The 18,569-nt window shown below is 40.9% G+C and overlaps 2 protein-coding genes across 4 annotated transcripts in view; both read left to right on the plus strand.

Moving 5' to 3' along the window:
* ska2 (spindle and kinetochore associated complex subunit 2) overlaps positions 1-7,663 on the plus strand; it is a 72,672-nt gene extending 65,009 nt beyond the window's left edge. Inside the window, exon 6 of the transcript XR_011603184.1 lies at positions 7,649-7,663. The gene's annotated coding sequence lies outside the window, so the exon portion shown is untranslated. The remainder of the gene's footprint in view (positions 1-7,648) is intronic.
* Positions 1-18,569, plus strand: part of amot (angiomotin) — a 107,049-nt gene that overhangs the window by 19,593 nt on the left and 68,887 nt on the right. The window contains exons 1-3 of one of the 3 annotated variants that reach the window (XM_070983494.1): positions 3,161-3,249; positions 13,406-13,466; positions 15,279-16,299. In XM_070983494.1, the coding sequence (XP_070839595.1) occupies positions 13,406-13,466; positions 15,279-16,299 (1,082 nt within the window). In that variant the 5' untranslated portion in view covers positions 3,161-3,249. Of the gene's footprint in view, positions 1-2,923; positions 3,250-13,405; positions 13,467-15,278; positions 16,300-18,569 lie in introns of those variants that run through there. The other 2 variants (XM_070983495.1, XM_070983496.1) reach the window with 2 other exon arrangements.

Below are 18,569 nucleotides of genomic sequence, written 5' to 3' on the forward strand. Positions count from 1 at the left end.
TTTCTGTGTGAAGTTTGCATGTTCTTCCATTGCATGCGTGGGTTCTCTCCAGGTACTCCGGCTTCCTCCCACAGACCAAAAACACGCTCATTAGGTTAATTGATGACTCTAAATTGTCCGTAGGTGTGAGTGTGAGTGTGAATGTTTGTTTGTCCTTACATGTGGCCCTGCAATCGGCTGGCGACCGGTTCAGGGTGTACCCCGCCTCTCGCCCATTGTAGCTGGGATAGGCTCCAGCCCCCTGCAACCCCGAAAGGGATAGGCGGTATAGATAATGGATGGATGGATGGGTTCAATAAAGAACCATTAAAGGTGCCTCAAAGAACCATCACAGAATGGTGATGATCGGTATACAACCAGAAACGTTTCTGGTTGTATGCCGATCTTTAAATGCCGATCTTTAAAAGAACACAAAATAAAAATGTTTTCTGCTTTTCTATTAGCCAGAAATGGATTAATTGACATTACTTTAAAAACAACACTGAGCTGTAAATGGTTTTCTTACTGCATTTAAAGTTTTGATATATGTATATTTACCTCAACACGATGTCAATATATTATGTGAGGATCGACATGATATCAGTATGTGAGGATCTTGTTTGCCACTCTCTCTCAATCCTCCTTTAAGCCAATTTCAATATAATTGTTTTAGAAATCTTTCCACCTTGACACCACAACTATAATGAAGACAGTGCTGAATAGCCTAATTTAGATTGTTAGATTGTTTCTATAGTGCTTTTATGTAGGCTTTTATGTAGGCTATAATGTACAGTTGCACAACATATACTGTACCCCCCCCCAAAAAAAACAGACAGTATGGTTTCTATTAAGTCAACTCATTACCCATCATTAAATAATTCAAATAGGAATCAAGAACCTTTTAAAATTCCAAAGAACCATATGAGGAATCTGAAGAACCATTCACCAAATAAAATGGTTCTTTAGTAGGTGATGGTTCTTCGAAGAACCATAGACCATTTTAAAGAACCATTCAAGAACCATTATTTTTCTGTGTGTAATAATAATAATGATAACAATATCTACCTTTATTTTCAGATTCATCTTGGGACAACAGCATCAGGAGAGTGGTCACTCTCAAGAGAATCTTGAAAAGATAAAGAAGAACACTTTTAGTTTAGAAGCTGCATCCATTGCTCTAGCTGACTTAATAAGTAAGTTAAGTATCACCTTTGTGTTTTCTTAAACTCTTAAACTCACTTTTTCAAAGACACCCACAAAATCGAATGGCATAACACTTATCATGTTCTGTACAAACATGGTAAAAATAATGATATTAATACCTACCTTCATTTTCAGATTCATGAGGGACATAAGCAAGACAGTCTGCCTGCTCACTTTCAAGTGAAAGTTGAAAAGATCTTCCTCACTGCTGACCCTTTCCTCTGCCTCAAGTGTCTTATCATATTTCACATTCACAAAACACATAGCTCTTCTATAGAGAGAGACATATCTATCCTGGAACAGAGAAAACAGCGCAAAGAGTCAATACAACTTAAGGTACTCGACAATTATCTCATGTTTATACTTTACTTCAAGTCGTATCTTACACACAAAGCTGTCGATGAGAAACTTACTTCAAACTTTCAGCAAACAGGAAGAGGGAGAAAGGGTGGAGCCTTGAGTGTTTTGTTATACACGACTGACAGCCAATAGAGATATTTGTTATATTGACGATGTAATAAGACATCTTCTCATGGTCAAGTAGATGCCTAGAATTGACAGTAGATGGAAGAGAATGTGTGCAATCACCAAAAGTGGAGATACATTTTTTTTATCAAGCACGGTTTTATTTATTTATTGCTGTTAGGATTCAATGAGAATTACATCAAATATAACATAAAATGCTTTTTAAATTCATGACTCTGTCTAGCTTTAAGTAGTCATACAACAAAATCAGTCAGTTTTGCACCCTCTGCTCCCTTTGGCATACCCACTGTTTGAAAGTCATTCCTTCAAGATTTGCCATCCATGCCTTCACATGTAGTGTGCTGATTCTAACCTCCAGTGCAGTTATACAATAGCTGTGATCATGCTCCAGCCCCAATCTTATTGTTCCTGACACCTCAAATTTGTGCTGTAGCAATTCAACTGATTTTCTCATCTCTTCTTAAACAGATGAAATTTCAGAGCGTAGGAAAGAGAGATCATCATGGACTGCAGCATCCTGACAATAATTATGTCACTACTGTTGTGTATAGTACTGTTGTCACTGATTTTCTTATACATACTGTTTTGTTTTTTTTTTGACAAAATGACAAAACGTTTATGTTACCCATAGTTCCATATACAGTGTGTGTGTGTGCTCCAGGAAATGAATGTAAGTCTATGTAATGTCCCCACAAGTGATAAAAACACAACGTGTGTGTGTGTGGGGGGGGGGGGGGGGGGGGGGGATATGTGTGTGTGTATTTGCTCTGCTATGAGGTCTTGTGTTTTATGTGTGTTTCAATTCCTATAAATGGACTAAACGGTTCCACTTACCTGTTCTAGGCACTTCCTGTATATTAAAAGAAGGGTGGCTGTGGATCAGGGGGTAGAGTGGTCATCCACTTATCAGAAGGTCAGTGGATTGGTCCCTGAAGTCGTAGATTGACTTCCCAGTCAAAAAATTGAGTGGGGAATTTAGAGTAGGCAAAAAGTGCCTCCTGGAACGGCTCCTCCAACTTCTCAGATTTATTTTAAAGCCTGACATTACATCAGTTCCAAATCAATGCTTGCTTAGCTTCTTCCTTTCTTTTGTTGTGTGTTCAGTGCTGGAAACAAACTTTACGTTTGTTCTAATACTAATCGAACTAATAGAACTTTATTATAGAACGTTATTATTTAAAATTTGAGAATGCATTGCAACTTGTAATGATCTCTCCTTTCATCCTGCTGCTCTGTAGTTACTTTAGTTAAGTTCTCAGTAATTTTCCCATATTGAATTTCTTCTATTTTGTTCTATTTGGCAGTAAAAATTGATTATCCAGCACCTCTATATCTTGGATCACTTTTAGGACCTGCTGAGCCTGCAGCAAGACAAGAACCAGGAGTTGAACCACCTGCCACCATCAGGCTATCACTACCTCACATGGGACCACCTCCACCGAAAACAGTATCATCAGCCCCTTTTCCTGCTCACCCTCACCAAACCCTGCGTGTATCTCAGTGTGCCAGCCTCAGCATCACAACATGAGCAGTTGTTGCCACTAAAGCCCCCAGGAGAGCGCATTGAGAACAGCCACACAGGTAGGTGAGAAAACTGCTGCTGCTGGTTTGATTGACAGATGGTCATTCTGTTTTGTGCAGCACACAGGAGAGGACAGATGCTGTTATTCGAGTTGTCTAACATCAATGATTAATTTATGCTTTCATTCAGTGAGTATAGATGACAAATGACATCACTAACACAACAGTATCTAACCTCCATGAATGAACTGGTGTCAGTCTTCTAACTCATACAAATTAATTTATTATTTAATTTACGTTTAATAATATTTTAATGACAATTCCAAATTTTACCAGTTGTTGATGTCAAGGGAATTATTCATGATACGGTTACATAAAAACTAGTGCTGTCAATTGATTAAAATATTTAATCGCAATTAATCTCATGAATGTCATAGTTAACTCGTGATTTATCGCAAATTAATCGCACATTAATTATCATTTTAATACTCTTATCAACATCGAAAGGTGGATAGCCTTGCTTTGTGCAAATGTTTTTTATTGAAAACAACAACATGTAATTCACACTAACATTCTCACTTTGAGCAGTCATTCACATTTGAAGCAAAATCTCACACAATTTAACACTGTCAATAAACAGATGACAAAAAAAAAAATACTTTGTTACAAAAAAGCCCCTTCAACAGCCCTTTCTGCTACGGTGATAATTCAGTTCACACCAACAATACACACAGATAAATTTGGTCTTGTCAGTTGAGCCATCTGGCAACTTTTTGAAACTAAACTGGCAGCTTACTCTTTTACAGCTAGCAAGCAGGTAAGACCAAACACGTGTGTGGGGCATGCCTATTGTTTTGTTTCCAGTTTACAATCAGATCCTGTAGTTTTTCTAACATTACTAGTAGTGCTGTCAGGCGATTAAAAAAATTAATCTAATTAATTACAGGATTTGTAATTAATTAATCTAATTAATCGCATTTTAATCTCATATCTGCTAAAGGTCCCCAAATAAAGAATTTGAATTCTAGGACATTACAATTCACTGACATTCACATTACAGCTGGTGAATTCTTTTCATCACTGTAGTTCTCGACGGTAGCTGGAAATTAGAGTCAGATGACGCTATCTGAAACGCCTCTTTTAGGCCCTCGTCTTCCACGATTGAAATCGGCCTGCAATCAGCAGCAACCCACTTTGCGATTGAGTTTGTCAGTTTTTCTGTCGTGGCTCTGCTCATTCGTTTTCCTAACTCAGCAAGTGTGGGTTGGCGGAGTGAGCTCACGGTAGCACTAGCGGCACTAGCAGCAACTACATGTTTACATGTAGCGTTTAAATGATAATTCAGGCTGGAGCTGCTACAGTGATAGGAAAATTCTTTTTTACACAAGGTACAAATCACTGCGTTCTTGTTAATAGTCCCGTCTTTGTTCTTTTTATAAATAAACTTGCCGTTCAAAGGTCCAAGTAGGCTTGCCTCGCTCTCCGGTGTCGCATCCACGTCTGTTGTCACCCGGCTTTTGACTAGTAGCGCAGGTAGGATGCAGCCTACGGGTCACTCAAAGGGCCAAATTTAAAATGCTTGCGCAGTGACTTGCCATAGCGCGTTAATTTGCAGCGTAATTAATTAATCTAATTAACGCGTTAAACTGACAGCCCTAATTACTAGCAGTGGCCACAGCTTATAAAAAACGACAAGTTCACTCGGTCACAAAGAACGTTAATCTCGCGATAAAAAAAAATGACGCTGTTAAAATTGATTTGCGTTTGACAGCAATAATAAATACACTTGTCAGCGTAATAAAACTTTTAATTTTAATGACCTGTCCAAATTGTGCCCTGTAATTGAGATCAAGAAAAATCGTCTAATGACAGACTATGTCAAAACCAACTTCATATCACAGATTTATGTAATGTTAACACATAAAGCTAAATATTTCTGTCTGATAACATAATAAGTCTGATAATCAGGCCAACTATGGCATGTTTATGACAGGATATGCTGTCTTGGTTAATGTCGTTAAGATTCCAGGTCACCCCTGTATAAGAAGTAATGGACCAGCTCTCCATCTAAAGGGTCCAGTTCTCAGTCCTACAGAGTTTTACCCTAGCAGTTTTACCCTAGTAAGTTAATACTTAACTTGGTCGTGAGGAGACACGCCTAACTTCAAAGTACCTACATCTGGGTGCCTACACTACGTCCTCTGATACTGTACCTGACTGAATAGCCCTTGAGTCAGGAATAATGTATGTATGTGTGTGTGTGTGTGTGTGTGTGTGTGTGTGTGCGCGTGCATGCACTATAACCTTTACAGTTGAACTTTTGAACATTTGACCTTCTCTAAACTTTTGAATGCACATGTCCAACTGTTCAGTGTTTCAGTACATTTTCCACAACTTGCTGTTCTCTAACAAGGAGCTGAACAGCAAAATTCACAATAGGTGTTTGATCCATGAATCGACCAATAAATTTCCTGGTTCAATTAGAATTGGTATTTAAACAGTCGTCTTTATCGTGCTGTTCACATTTTGACATCAGGGAAGTGGCCACTGAGCTTAGAGTGTCACAGAGTGTCATCAGCAGCTTGCAACCCATATACAGAGAGACTGGAAGAGTCACAGAAGGGCATAGAAGTGGATGTCCTTTGGCCACATACCACACTGATGACTGTTATGACCCATAAAAATGGATAAACATATTTATAAAGGACACAAGAAAAGAAGTTAAGGGTTTAAACTTTCAATTTATTTTTTTGTTGTTTTCATTAAGTTGGTTGGACGCAACTCTTGTCTGAAAGAGGAGGAGCCAAAAAAACCCTTAACAACTCTGTGCCCAAAAACTAATAAAAGTAATAAACTGATAGGTGGACCTGGTAGATCGGCCAAAACCAAAGGGTGCCGGCACCGGGCCAACCCTATACAGGGCCGTCGAAGCCGGTGCCGACACCCGAGCTAAAAGAAAACCCCAAACTAAACCCGAACCAAAGAAAAGAGCGAAAACAGGACGGCCGATCCCACCAGGTCAAACGGGAAAAGAAGACTATATGAACAAAAGAAAAAACGGCGACCTGACCGGCATGGTCGAAGCCGGCAGCGTGGCACAGCTGATGCCCAGAGCGCGCACCGAACCAAGGCGCGCCGCAGGTAGTGAGGTGGAGCCAGTGAGGTGGGAGAGGCAGGGCGAAGCCAGAGAGAGCGGGCGCTCTGGAGCCAGCCTATTTATAGGAGGGGCAGGAGCGCGATAAATTAAATTCCCAAATCCTACTAATGAAATAAATCTATAAGTAAAAACTTAAATAATCAAAGACAAACGTAACTTAAAAAAGGAATATACCAAACGAGGAAAAAGGTGAAAAATGTGCCCCCAGCACATAACAATGACCGCTTCATTGTGAACAGTGCCCTGCGGAACTGGATGATGAATGCCACTCAACTCCAGGCACATTTAAGGGAGGTGAGAGGCACCCAAGTGTCACGTCAGACCATTCGAAGCCATTTACATCAGCGTGGTATGCATGCTAGACGACCTGCAAGGGTACATGACCACATCACCAGGCATAGACGTCATTGTCTTGCATGGGCCAGGGAGGATTTATGCTGGACAAGGGACCAGTGGGCCTCAGTGCTGTTCTCTGATGAAAGTTGATTCACGTTGAGCAGAAATGATGGCCGCCAGCATCAATTAATCCAGTCATTTTGCCCCTGCATGAAAAACACAGGCCTAATTTCATCTTCATGGATGACAATGCTCCAGCTCACCGAGGTCGCATCATTAGGGAACAGCTGCTGGAGACTGGGGTACTTCAAATGGAGTGGTCTGCACTTTCTCCAGACCTGAATCCCATACAAAACCTATGGGATCAGCTGAGTTGCTCTGTAGAGGCTTGTAACCCTGTACCCCAGAACCTCAATGACCAGAGGGTCACCCATCAAGAAGAGTGGGATGCCATGCCTCGGCAGACAATAAGTCGACTGAACAGCATCAGACGTCGTTGTCAAGCTGTCATTGATGCTCAGTTGCACATGACAAGTTATTGAGACATTGATATTTTTGTTACGGTATACCCACCACTGTTGCTGGCATTTGTTTCAATAAATTGAGATGAGGAAATCACCATTGCATGCTTCTTCTTAAATGCCCTACTTTCATGATATAATATCACTGTAGTGTGAACTTTTTACATTTTCCAAAAATTTCATCCGAAAGCCGAATATCCGTAACTTTTGTGAGTAGTTTATATATACGTATTTGTTTTAAGTGAAGGCATGCATCCGCATAATCTGATTTAAATCTCTTAGTGAATAATAATTAAAAATCAATTAGTAAATAAATCAATTTGTAGAAAAATCAATTAGTAGAGAAATCAGAAATTAGAATTGTAGTGTGTACTACCTTAATTTGATGTTGCATTCGTTGATAAAATGTCAGGGCACCACCTTCCTCAGCTAAGAAGGACTGCAGAAATTAACTGCTATAACGCTGATAAATACTAACGAATGGACTAACAGTAAACCAGTCTGATAACCTGAAGTGTAAATTCTGGATACAGGGATCATAGATATTCAGTTCAAAAGGACACCGTCTAACCAGGACTTAAATCAAAATATCATTTATTAAGCAGAATTGTGGATAATGGGTAATGTGCCATGAATAATAAGACAGAAGATGGGAGGTGATATGACAGAACACACAAGAAACTTATGGCAACACAATAGTAAATAGATTGGCGATAGTGGGAGGCAGTTGAAAGGGAATAATGGGGACGCGAACGCAGAGTTAAGGGAATGAACGATTAATGGAGAGAATTTGGACGAATTGACCTACTCTTAACCTCACGGACCAACTCTTACTCAAACCCGCTTAGCGTGCCTACTTGGTTGCTGGCGTCCCGTTGTGCTCTGCTCCGAACTGACTCGAAGACGTTCCAGATGTTCGTCCGTGGCTCGATCTGCTTGGTGGTCTAGTGGAAGGCCCAGGCACCAAAGTGACGAGCTGATGCTGAACGGGGCGTCTCTGGAACTGGTTCTGCGGTGTCGGTTACAGATGATGGACTGCTCCGGATGGTTGTTAACCGGACCAAGGATCAACGGCTGGCTGCAGGGTTTGGTTCGGTTGAGTCCGTGACGGATTATTTTAGACTGATAGTACAAATTAAGAGTCTCTTCGATGGCCGGTCGAAGAAGGCTACAAAATTAGTATTACTTGCCTAAATTTACTGGTGTTAAAAACAAAGCGTTTGGTTAAATAGAAAGTTAACTTTAAAGCTTACGGCAAATTATAAGAATACGTCTTCTTAAGATAATTTACGCTCCTCGGAATGGCTTTGAGTAGCTCGAAGACGTAAAACTTTAAGAGCAAAACGACTGTGCAAAACTTAAGACAAAGGGTAAGAAAAAGAACTCAGCTGAGAGTAACTAGACGTACATAGAAGAAAAAAAAAAGAACAAAAACTAACTAACTAACTCAAAAAAACTAACTGAGTAACGCGCACTACACGCAATTTTTAAAGGTCGCTCCAGGGCGTGTCGAAAGGGCAGGCCATCGAATCACGTGAGACGCGCGATGTAATCTCGCCTCATGGAGCTGAACTAATCAATGATTCGTAAGAGGGGCTCATCTGCTTCTCACTATGGTCAATCACATATAATTTCAATGACAAATTTTCAATGACATTTCAACATTGTTCACAGCATGCATTAGACACTTTCTATGGTTGGTTGACAACATTAAATGATAATCATGGTACAGTTTCATCCCAACATGTATAATGATTCAATGTATAACTAATACAAAAATAAAGATACAGGAATAAGGAAGGCAGACTATATTTGCCAAAAATTATTATCACGATTACGGTTACTTATCGATAAATGTGCCAAGTCAAGCATATTCAATCTGACGGTTAGGAACCTCTAGATGGCAGTATGGTTTTGTGGTGACAATTCAGACAAACTTCTATAAAACCGTTAAAATCACAACTTTGTCATACTTCAGGTTAGAGATACTGGGAAGACATCAATATTATGCGTACAACGAGTCCTGTAAGTTGAAAATATCAAAAGTTAAGTTTAACATAAAATCTGGTTATCTTGGAGTGTTGAGGAAAAGCACACAAGCATACACAAGTTGCTTCAATGGATGTCCGGTTTACGACCCATCAGCATTTGCTGATGTTTGTGGATGTTCCTCTGGAGCCTGGCATTTGTTTCTCCAGACGGTTTTATTGTCTTGATCTCCCATGGGCTATCAGGAGAGAATTAGCATTGCCATGAGAAACATAGTGAGGAGAAGGTGAGGAGAAGGCCACCTTTGATGTTGAGGTGTCTGTGTCCCTGGCTTCTCTGAAAAGAAAACATGGAGGAGATGTCTCTTGTCCAGACATCTTGTCTCTGAAATTAACACCTTCCCTGTAAACAGTTCAAATGGTCAATAGCTCTTGTAAGTTGGGATGCTTTACAACTCCATTTCTCCTGAAGGAATGCAGAGAGGGTAGGAGAAGGTCAGTTAGAGGCCAGTTCTGCTACAGAATATATAATATAATAAAAAGCAGTAGCTAAATTGTTAATCATCTAACTTGAGAGATGGAGAGAGATTGCTTATCTCTTCCTGCTGTGTGGAAACTAGATGAAACCCATGACTCCGTCCAAGGTCCCTAAGTTCCTTCAAAGTTCTATCCTTATTGTAGCAGACTGGGGGGGGGGGGGGACTTAACTCCATTTTTATAATCCACAGTCTGATGGAAAATGGTTATTCCTCCTGTGCTTTGTCCTCTTGAGTTGCATGCAGATTTTCCTAAGTCCTCGTTTACAATGTCAGGCCCCTCACATACTGGCTTGAGGTTGTAGAGACGTAGGAAGAAGAACCCCATTTTCTCCTTTTTTGGATATTTTACACCCTTTTTTCTTAATCCTTTCTCTCTATTACACATGCCCTTTTTCTGTAATTTTAAACCCCTCTCTCTTAATCCCTCCTCTCTACTGCACATGTCCTTTTCTTGGTAATTTCCCACTAAGCTTCAAGGCTCATCATGGTTTGGTACAGTCCACTAGTCACAGCCTATGTGACTTCCTCTTTCTGATGCATACGTAACTTCCTCTTTGGGATGCTGCTTGGTGGAAAATTACTTGGTACCACACCCAAGTTCATAAATTTTTTTCATTAATTTAGCTCATCTTACAAAACATTGTACTGGATTCTATCACTCATTCCTATGATTTCATTACATTATTTACTTACAGTAATAGCAGCTTAAATTCAATTATTGTTATAACATAATATGACAAAAGCTCATGTGTATTACATTACCATACCAGGACTAGGTGATAAAAGTCTTTGCGACGCAAAGTCAGGTCCGCTTCGCCGATGGAGCGTGGCGGCACAGACTTTGGTATTATCGTGCACTGCGGTGTCTACTCCCCCTTCTCATCTCAGTCCCACCCAGCGGTGCAACTCGGAGGGAGGGAGGGGAGAAGGCATGGAGTCAGTTTCACACAGCCCAGTCAAATCTTCACCAATCACACCAGCTCCTCGCCTCACCTTTAAAAACACCGCTGGCGAGGCGCATGGCAAGTTTCAAGGATGACTGAGCCCGTGCAGGAAAGTGTCCGATGCCCAAACTTCTCCCAGGAGGAGACTGACGTCACTCATGTCTAAATATCAGGTCCTTAGATGGTAAATCCTTGGCCCACTCCTCCTCCTCATCATCCTCCTCAAAGCAATGATGTACTCCATCTTTGTAGATAATGTTAAGCATTACAATGGTAACATTTGTATTTGGAATGAAATGACATGGGTAGTAGCGGACAACGATCATCACTTACGGTTTTTCCATGTGTCTGTCTCTCTCTGTCTCTCGAGTGCTCTGAGATAGATGAAGTATATATGCTCTGTAGGATGCCACGGCTGTTTCTGGTTGGCACAGCGACGTTAATTGATTAGTTTGCATCCCTGTTTCACCTATGTACATTCGGTCAGATTGAATGACCATTACGCGTGCCGAACGCGCTTGCAATGTGGTCAGATGAAATACTTATCAAAATATATAAATTTAGGTCTGACTGTATGTGCTGACTAGTTGCATTGTATCGTGGCTGTTGCTAATTACTGATCACAGTGAAATGCCAGACACTGAGGAAACCTGCCTGTGAGGTATTGGTGACGTGAGCACACGACTCTGCCGCTTTACGAAAATTCACTTGACCAGCAGTGCACCGCTGGCGAACAGAGTTGACCAGGTCTGGGGTGGCGAGCTTTCAGCGCACTTTTACACCGCCGGCGTGGACCGAAATGGAACGAAAATCCAAATCCACAATTATGGTGACATCTCTCCCTACTGCGCCACAACGCCCATCCTGGTGCACCTCTGTGTGACTCGGTTTACCAAAATACCAAGTGCGCTGTGCACCTGCCTGCACTGCACGAAAATACCACTGCATCGAGTGCGCACCCTGCGGTGTGCCGGCGGCGGAATCGAAAATAGAGCCCATTGTGGTCAAGTTGTCATGACCAAAACAGCTTAACCTGCTGCTGCAACAATAGAATTTCCCAAATTGGGATCAATAAAGTAAAGCCTAAGTCTAAGTCTAAATAATGTCAAACTAGCATTAAAAATTACATAATTGACCGAATGAAACTTAATGACAACAGTCCTGGTTTTGACAGTCTCATGTTAGTCTTATGCATAATCCATCCATCCATTTTCTATGCCGCTTATCCCTTTCGGGGTTGCGGGGGGGCCGCAGCCTATCTCGGGTGTCAACGGGCGACAGGCGGGGTACACCCTGGACCGGTCGCCAGCCGATCGCAGGGCACATACGCACAACCATTCACGCTCACACTCACACCTAGGGGCAATTTAGAGTCACCAATCAACCTAATGAGCATGTTTTTGGTCTGTGGGAGGAAGCCGGAGTGCCCGGAGAGAACCCACGCATGCACGGGAAGTTTTTCCTCGCCACTGTCGCCAAGTGCTTGCTCATGGGGGAATTGTTGGTTTCTTTGTAGATAAAAGAGCTTGGTCTGTACCAGCTCTATATGGAAAGTGTCCTGAGACAACTTCTGTTGTGATTTGGCGCTATACAAATAAAATTGAATTGAATTGACATGCAAGCTTCACACAGAAAGGCCCGACCCGGGAATCGAACCTGCGACCTTCTTGCTGTGAGGCACGCGCACTACCTGCTGCGCAACTGTGCAGCCCCCTATGCATAATCCTTTAATTAAAATGTTAGCAATAAATAGAAATGGTTTTCTGAAGTTGTTAATATTTCAGTAATTCAATCATTTAGCAATTGCAGTCATTCAGTCTGCTCTGTCACATCATAAAGTGACCACATCATATTGTAATTGATGTGACAAAGCAGTGTTTGTATCATAATGTAGTGGCATGTGCTCTGATGTCTCCCGCATGAATCAGACACGTTATCAGCAATGGATACAAAAAGAAATAGAGATTTGATAAATAGGAAGTAATCCATTCAGATAAACCAGATATTGAGACATTTATGTGTGGCATCAATGAAGCTTTCACCATGATCAAACAGCAACAAGTTGTTACATGTGACTAAAGCTGTTGCTGCTCTGTACCTCTGATGGAAACCAGACTGGTTTGTTTTGTTGTTTTCCTTCACAGTGCCCAAAAGTTGGATTCTGACAACTTATTCGATAGAAAACTTTAGGTTTATGTTGAGCCATTGAGTTACATAAGTGATTAAAAAAATCTGATGTCTATTATTGAAATATATTTATGAAACAACAAATACTTGATTTCTATTTGTGACAGTATGCATAAAAATATAGAGCTACCTGTGGAAATGTTTGAGCCACTAAGTCTGACGAACTGAACAGATATAGTTGGGTGGATGAAAGTTTCTTGAAACCTCAAGATGAAAAGTTGCATATTATGTCTCCGAAAAGGTGAAATCGGTGTTTAAAGTTCATAATCTTGTGATATTAATTTTGGATCATTATATTTGTAATGATTTTTGTGTTTTTTAATTAGATGTTGTGCATCTGAATTTCTACTCGTTTTAACCATTATTGTATTCATCATACATCATTCATTGTATTCCCTGAATACTTCTATCACTCTTTCTTTCTTTTCTGTCTCTCTCTCTCTCTCTCTCTCTCTGTTCAACCTAAAGAGCAATTACCATCTGCTGACATACTGCCAAAGCTAACATTTTTCCTTTTGTCTCATATGATTTTATTTACCTACAGATGTTTCGAAAAAAAGCATCTTCCTCCTTGAGAATGCGAAGAATAACTGAAAGCACAAGATGTAATAATTTCTTTCTTTACTCTGTAGAAAAGGGTGTAAAACTATGGAGTTGTTAACATTCAGTGTTGTCAGAAGAAACCCCAATGATATAAATGCTGCACATTGCCCCCCAAAACCAACCAATGGTTTACTTGTGGGATATTTATTGGTTCAGGGAGGAGATGACTTGAGAGGAAATTATCGTCTTTAATTTGGACAACACACAACAACACAAAAAATACATCTCAGGTGGTTTCAACTTTGACAACATTGCATGTTCAACTGAAAACACATTGCATCTGACTTTAACACAGAAAATTTCTAACCAAATATCTTGGGAGGCAGCTGTGAGTATTTCCAAATCACTGGATTTGTTTTTGTTGCAAATTTGTTTTACCCTCTTTTGTGCTATTGCTCAAAGGTTACAATATCTTACATTACTGTTTATGAGACCTTGTGGAGGAGTAAAATGGAGTCACTGTAATCCTGCATGCTTCTCATTCACATTCTTGAATCACGCTTTGATTCTGGGGTTCAAAAGCATGTTCGTCAAAGTTAGTCCATTTAACCTCACTCAGACCAGTGTGTCTGGGACTGATGTGGTTTCATATATATTTTGGCTGAAAAAAACCCCCATCAAGCTTGAACACTGAAATGATATATCTATAGCCTTGTTTCCTTTGCATGATACGGCTCGACTCCATTCTATATTTCTTGATGTTGTTTTCCACTGTAGTACCCTCTCAATGTAGGCAGCTTCTTAGCTGATCATCATAGCAATGCTCTATGAAACCACAGTGATATCATTTTGCGTGAGACAAAAATACACAAACACAGGAACAATAGAGGGTATCAAAGAGATGGTATTATTGAGTCTTGGTATTTAACAGCGAGGAGACAAACTGTGTTTCAGAAAAGGCTGAATACAGCAAAACAAAAGACTGCTGAAAAAAACAGGACAGAATGGAAAATCTAAGTGGAGATGACAAGATATCTCGTTGCTCTGTATTTTCTCTGACCAGTCTGTGGTCTGCGCTGTTTTCACTGTTTTCACCTTTTAGTATCAGCTGGGCTGGAACTCCAACAGAGGTGATATCAAAAAAACTACCAGGCACTACTTACAGCGTTTGCTGGTGGAAAACCAATAAAAAAGAACAGTTCTGAGCAAGATAAGTTGAACAGAGTCATGCCATGCATTGCAAATGAGGCATAAGCCTAGAAAAACTAAGATCAGATGCAAAGTTTACTGTCCCACTCTCCTGTTTTCCGGACTGACTTTTCACATCAGTTCTTGTCATGATGGTACATTTGAATATTTAAATGGAATTTATGCTTAATCAGCAACAGTTTTGATAAATTAATTTTCTTTCATTTTAAGAAAAAAGGCAATTGCTCAAATATTGCCTTTAATCCAAGTAAACACTACTTAACTTAAAAATGTCAGTTGATCTCTTCAGGATCCATGTTTAGTCATCACGCAGCTGTCACAATCTTGATTCTTTGATATAAATTCTTAGCCTTGATATTTGTGTTTGTTTGTGATTTGGGTTTGAGCCATCAAGATTTGAGCAATCAAGACAGGTGGTTTGGCTCCTCTGGTTTCTAGCTCTTCCTCCTGGCTTTCTACTGTCCCATCATCAATGGGTCTGGGAGGGATGGTGGTGGATGTAGTTCTGGAATAACTTCATTCTGTCTTTTCCGTCACTTTCCTGGATTGTTTCGCTTTCCGCTTCTTCACACTCTTGACCCTTATAAATCTCACTCTCATCCCTTTGCCACACTGATTCCTTTTCTGCTTTCTCTCTCTCCACTTTCTCCACCTCATCCTCTTAGGGAGTATTGACCGTGGGCGGAGCTCGTCCTTCCATGAGGTGCGTGGCCAGTATGACACAGAGATGAGGGCCGCAGTCGAGGAGTCGTCCAACAGCAGTAACAGTGTAGGAGGTGGCGGCAGCACCGTCCTGCAGCGCCTTCTGCAGGAGCAGATGAACCGGAATTACGTGCTGCAACAGCAGCATCAACAACAAGGGGGAGGAGCAGGAGGGGGAGGTGGTGGAGGTTACTCAGGACAGGGACAAGGACAAGTTGGCCCCTCTGATGATCACTCCATGACCCCCCACAATGCTCGTCAGGAGCCCCAGGGACAGGAGCTGCAAACAGACAATGGCCTGGAGAAGCTGGGTTCCCCCAGAGTAGGGGGAGGGGGTGGGAGTAGTGGAGGGGGAGGAGGTTTAGGGACTGGGGGAGGGGCAGGAAGCAGCAGTGGAGGAGGGAGCAGCCAAGTGCAGTGTCTGAACCCAGAGGACCTCCCTACATATGAGGAGGCCAAAGTGCAGTCACAGTACTTTCGTGGCCATGGCCCTCCTCCTCAACCTCAGCACCAGAACAACCAGCCCCAGCAGTCTTCTCTCCCCGCCTCAGTGGGCGCTGCGTTCTATGTCACTGGGGTGACTAATGCCAAGATGCGCACTGAGGGTCGCCCCACAGTGCAGCGGGTGAGTGGCACGGGAAAAGTGCACCAGGATGATGGGCTGAAGGATCTGAAGCAAGGACATGTGCGGTCTCTCAGCGAACGACTTATGCAGCTCTCCCTGGCCACTAGCGGTGTGAAGGCCCATGCTCCTGTCACTAGTGCCCCACTGTCTCCCTTGCTGCCCCCACCAGGGCCACCGGGTGACTACTACAAGCCACAGCATCGTGGGCCCCCTCCAGACTACCCCTTTAAAGGAATGGGCTCGCCTACAAAGCAACAGGAGACTGGAGGCCATTTTTACCAAGAGCATAGAGGAAGGGAGCATTCGAGGGAGGTGCCCCACGTCCGATACCAGCCCCCACCTGAGTATGGCTCGTTCAGGTAAGGAACTTACGCGTACACACAGCCCTTCATCAATACACTCACACACAAAAGCTGCTCCAGTCATACATATTATAAAATATATGAAAAGATAATTTAATATTTAATAAGTGGTCTACATGTAATGTGAAAGGCATTCACACAAAGTGACAAACCCAGAGTTTAATAATCAAACTCTGCAGTTCTATTTACAGAGCTTCTCAGAGTCTTTTAGCTCTAGTTTTAGCTCTACAGCACATTTGTTGTTTCTTTCAGTCTGACCCAGAGCTGTGGACTTATAATATGCAGTTAGTCTAATTAGGCAAATCCTACTGGGTTTAAATACTGATGGGTCATCAAGTAATGAATAGGTAGGAAATAAGCGCTCTTCTACCGTAGATTCTTGCTAGTGGACCTGATGACATTTGTTGCCACAGTGGGTGTTACTGTCTAAACTAAACCCAAAATATTCAAACTAACAGGGGCATTTGACATTTTTCTTGTATACTAGCTTCTCAGCTCAGCTGCCTCTTCCACAAGTAGAGACAGACCTCTGGTGACAGGTGCTGTGCATTACAATACATCGCCTCAGTACAGCATCCTGAAATCAGTTTAAAGATGGGTGTTTGTATTTTTGATAGTATTGAAACCATACTTAATATAAACTTAATATATAGAAACACTACAATGTTGCACACAGACAGAAATAATGATAATGAGGATTTTTGCACAGTTGCACTTTCATTCATTCTCATTAAACTATATCACATATACAGATATGTTCATTTATTACTTGGAACTGGATGATAAACACTCTCTTTCCATTACAAGAAAAGGATTTGTGTGGCAATTGTGCTATTGTTATTTACACACTAGCATTCATAGATCGGGCTTGCTATTTTGACTTGCAGGTCACATCTTAAAGATGTGAGTTGTGAGTAGGACTCAAACAAAAGTTCTGGTCTCCCAGCTCTCATCAACCCTTTTGTACATCCATCAGGTGGTTACAAACACCACTCCAAATGAATGCTCTGTGTCTGCTAAATAATAATAATAAGGAGCAGTTCGGATTCAGATGTTTAAAGAAATCTTACTGGCAGAAATTCATTCTACTTTTGGTAACATGAAAGTGGATTATGTATTATTTCAGAGTAAACCTTCCTGGGAAACTACCAGAAAATTTATTTTGTTATTTTCATTTCATCACTTATTTTGTCACACATTTGTTTGGAGGGTTACTTATAGTAAGTGCAACTGTCAGATAGTTTTACATTGGAATGAAGCCACACAAGCAACACAAAAGAGCATGAACTGTGCTTAAGCTAGACTTTGAATCCTTGTTCTGACTTCTGACCTTCATACATGGAGATTTCTCAGTAACAATCATTAATCAACGATCATTTAACACAGCTTATGAAGTAATTTATAATGTTTAAGGCACTTTATTAGTGCCATAAAAAATTAATCTTGAGGTCTTTTGTTATTTAGTTTTTGTCTCCATCAGAAATCACCTGAGTGGTTTCCACACCAACAATCACATCAAATTAAGTGGAAATAAGAGAAAAATGCTGAATTTGAGATTATCTACAGAAACACACATTCATTATTGCTTTCCCATGATTATCATGCAGCTCTATTTTGACTTCTGAATTGACATTCAGTAATTAATTAATCAATCATTTTTGCTGCTTGTCTGGCACCAGTAAGCTCACTGATGCTAGCTGTTCTTCCTGTGGCCCTTTCCACACACAAATACCCACAGTGCCATAGACAGATGGATACACACATATGTTTATGAGTTTTATTGTTAAATAATAACTTACATACTGCAAAAATGAAAAAAAAAACACTGAATGCCTTTAGTTTTGTTTTACAAGCAAGTTGAAGATAAGAAAAAACAAAACAAAAAATAAGTTGAGAAAAGAGAAGAACTTTTCATCATCTACCAATACTGTTTTTCGAAATGTTGAGGGGGATGATCCTGTTGGACTTGTTGCACTACAGTGTCTTTCGTCCGGTTCCTCCGAGGAAAACAGCCATGAATACCACAGAATTTTAATCATCAGGGCAGGACGAGTTGGGACATGATCTGCTTGGCTTTGATGATGTTCCTTTCAGGGCTAAAAGGTTTGCACAAAAGCAGTTAACAGCTGGTATCTCACTAACTCAAAAACAGGAATCGCTTAGTGAGTAAACAAACAGCAGGTGAATCAGACTGGGCTGAAGCACATTTAATTTTAAATTAGTGATGAAATCGATTCACGTGTTTCAAAATTATGTTACCTTTGTCT

Source organism: Chaetodon trifascialis, chromosome 16 (genome assembly GCF_039877785.1).
Source record: "Chaetodon trifascialis isolate fChaTrf1 chromosome 16, fChaTrf1.hap1, whole genome shotgun sequence".
Taxonomy (NCBI): domain Eukaryota; kingdom Metazoa; phylum Chordata; class Actinopteri; order Chaetodontiformes; family Chaetodontidae; genus Chaetodon; species Chaetodon trifascialis.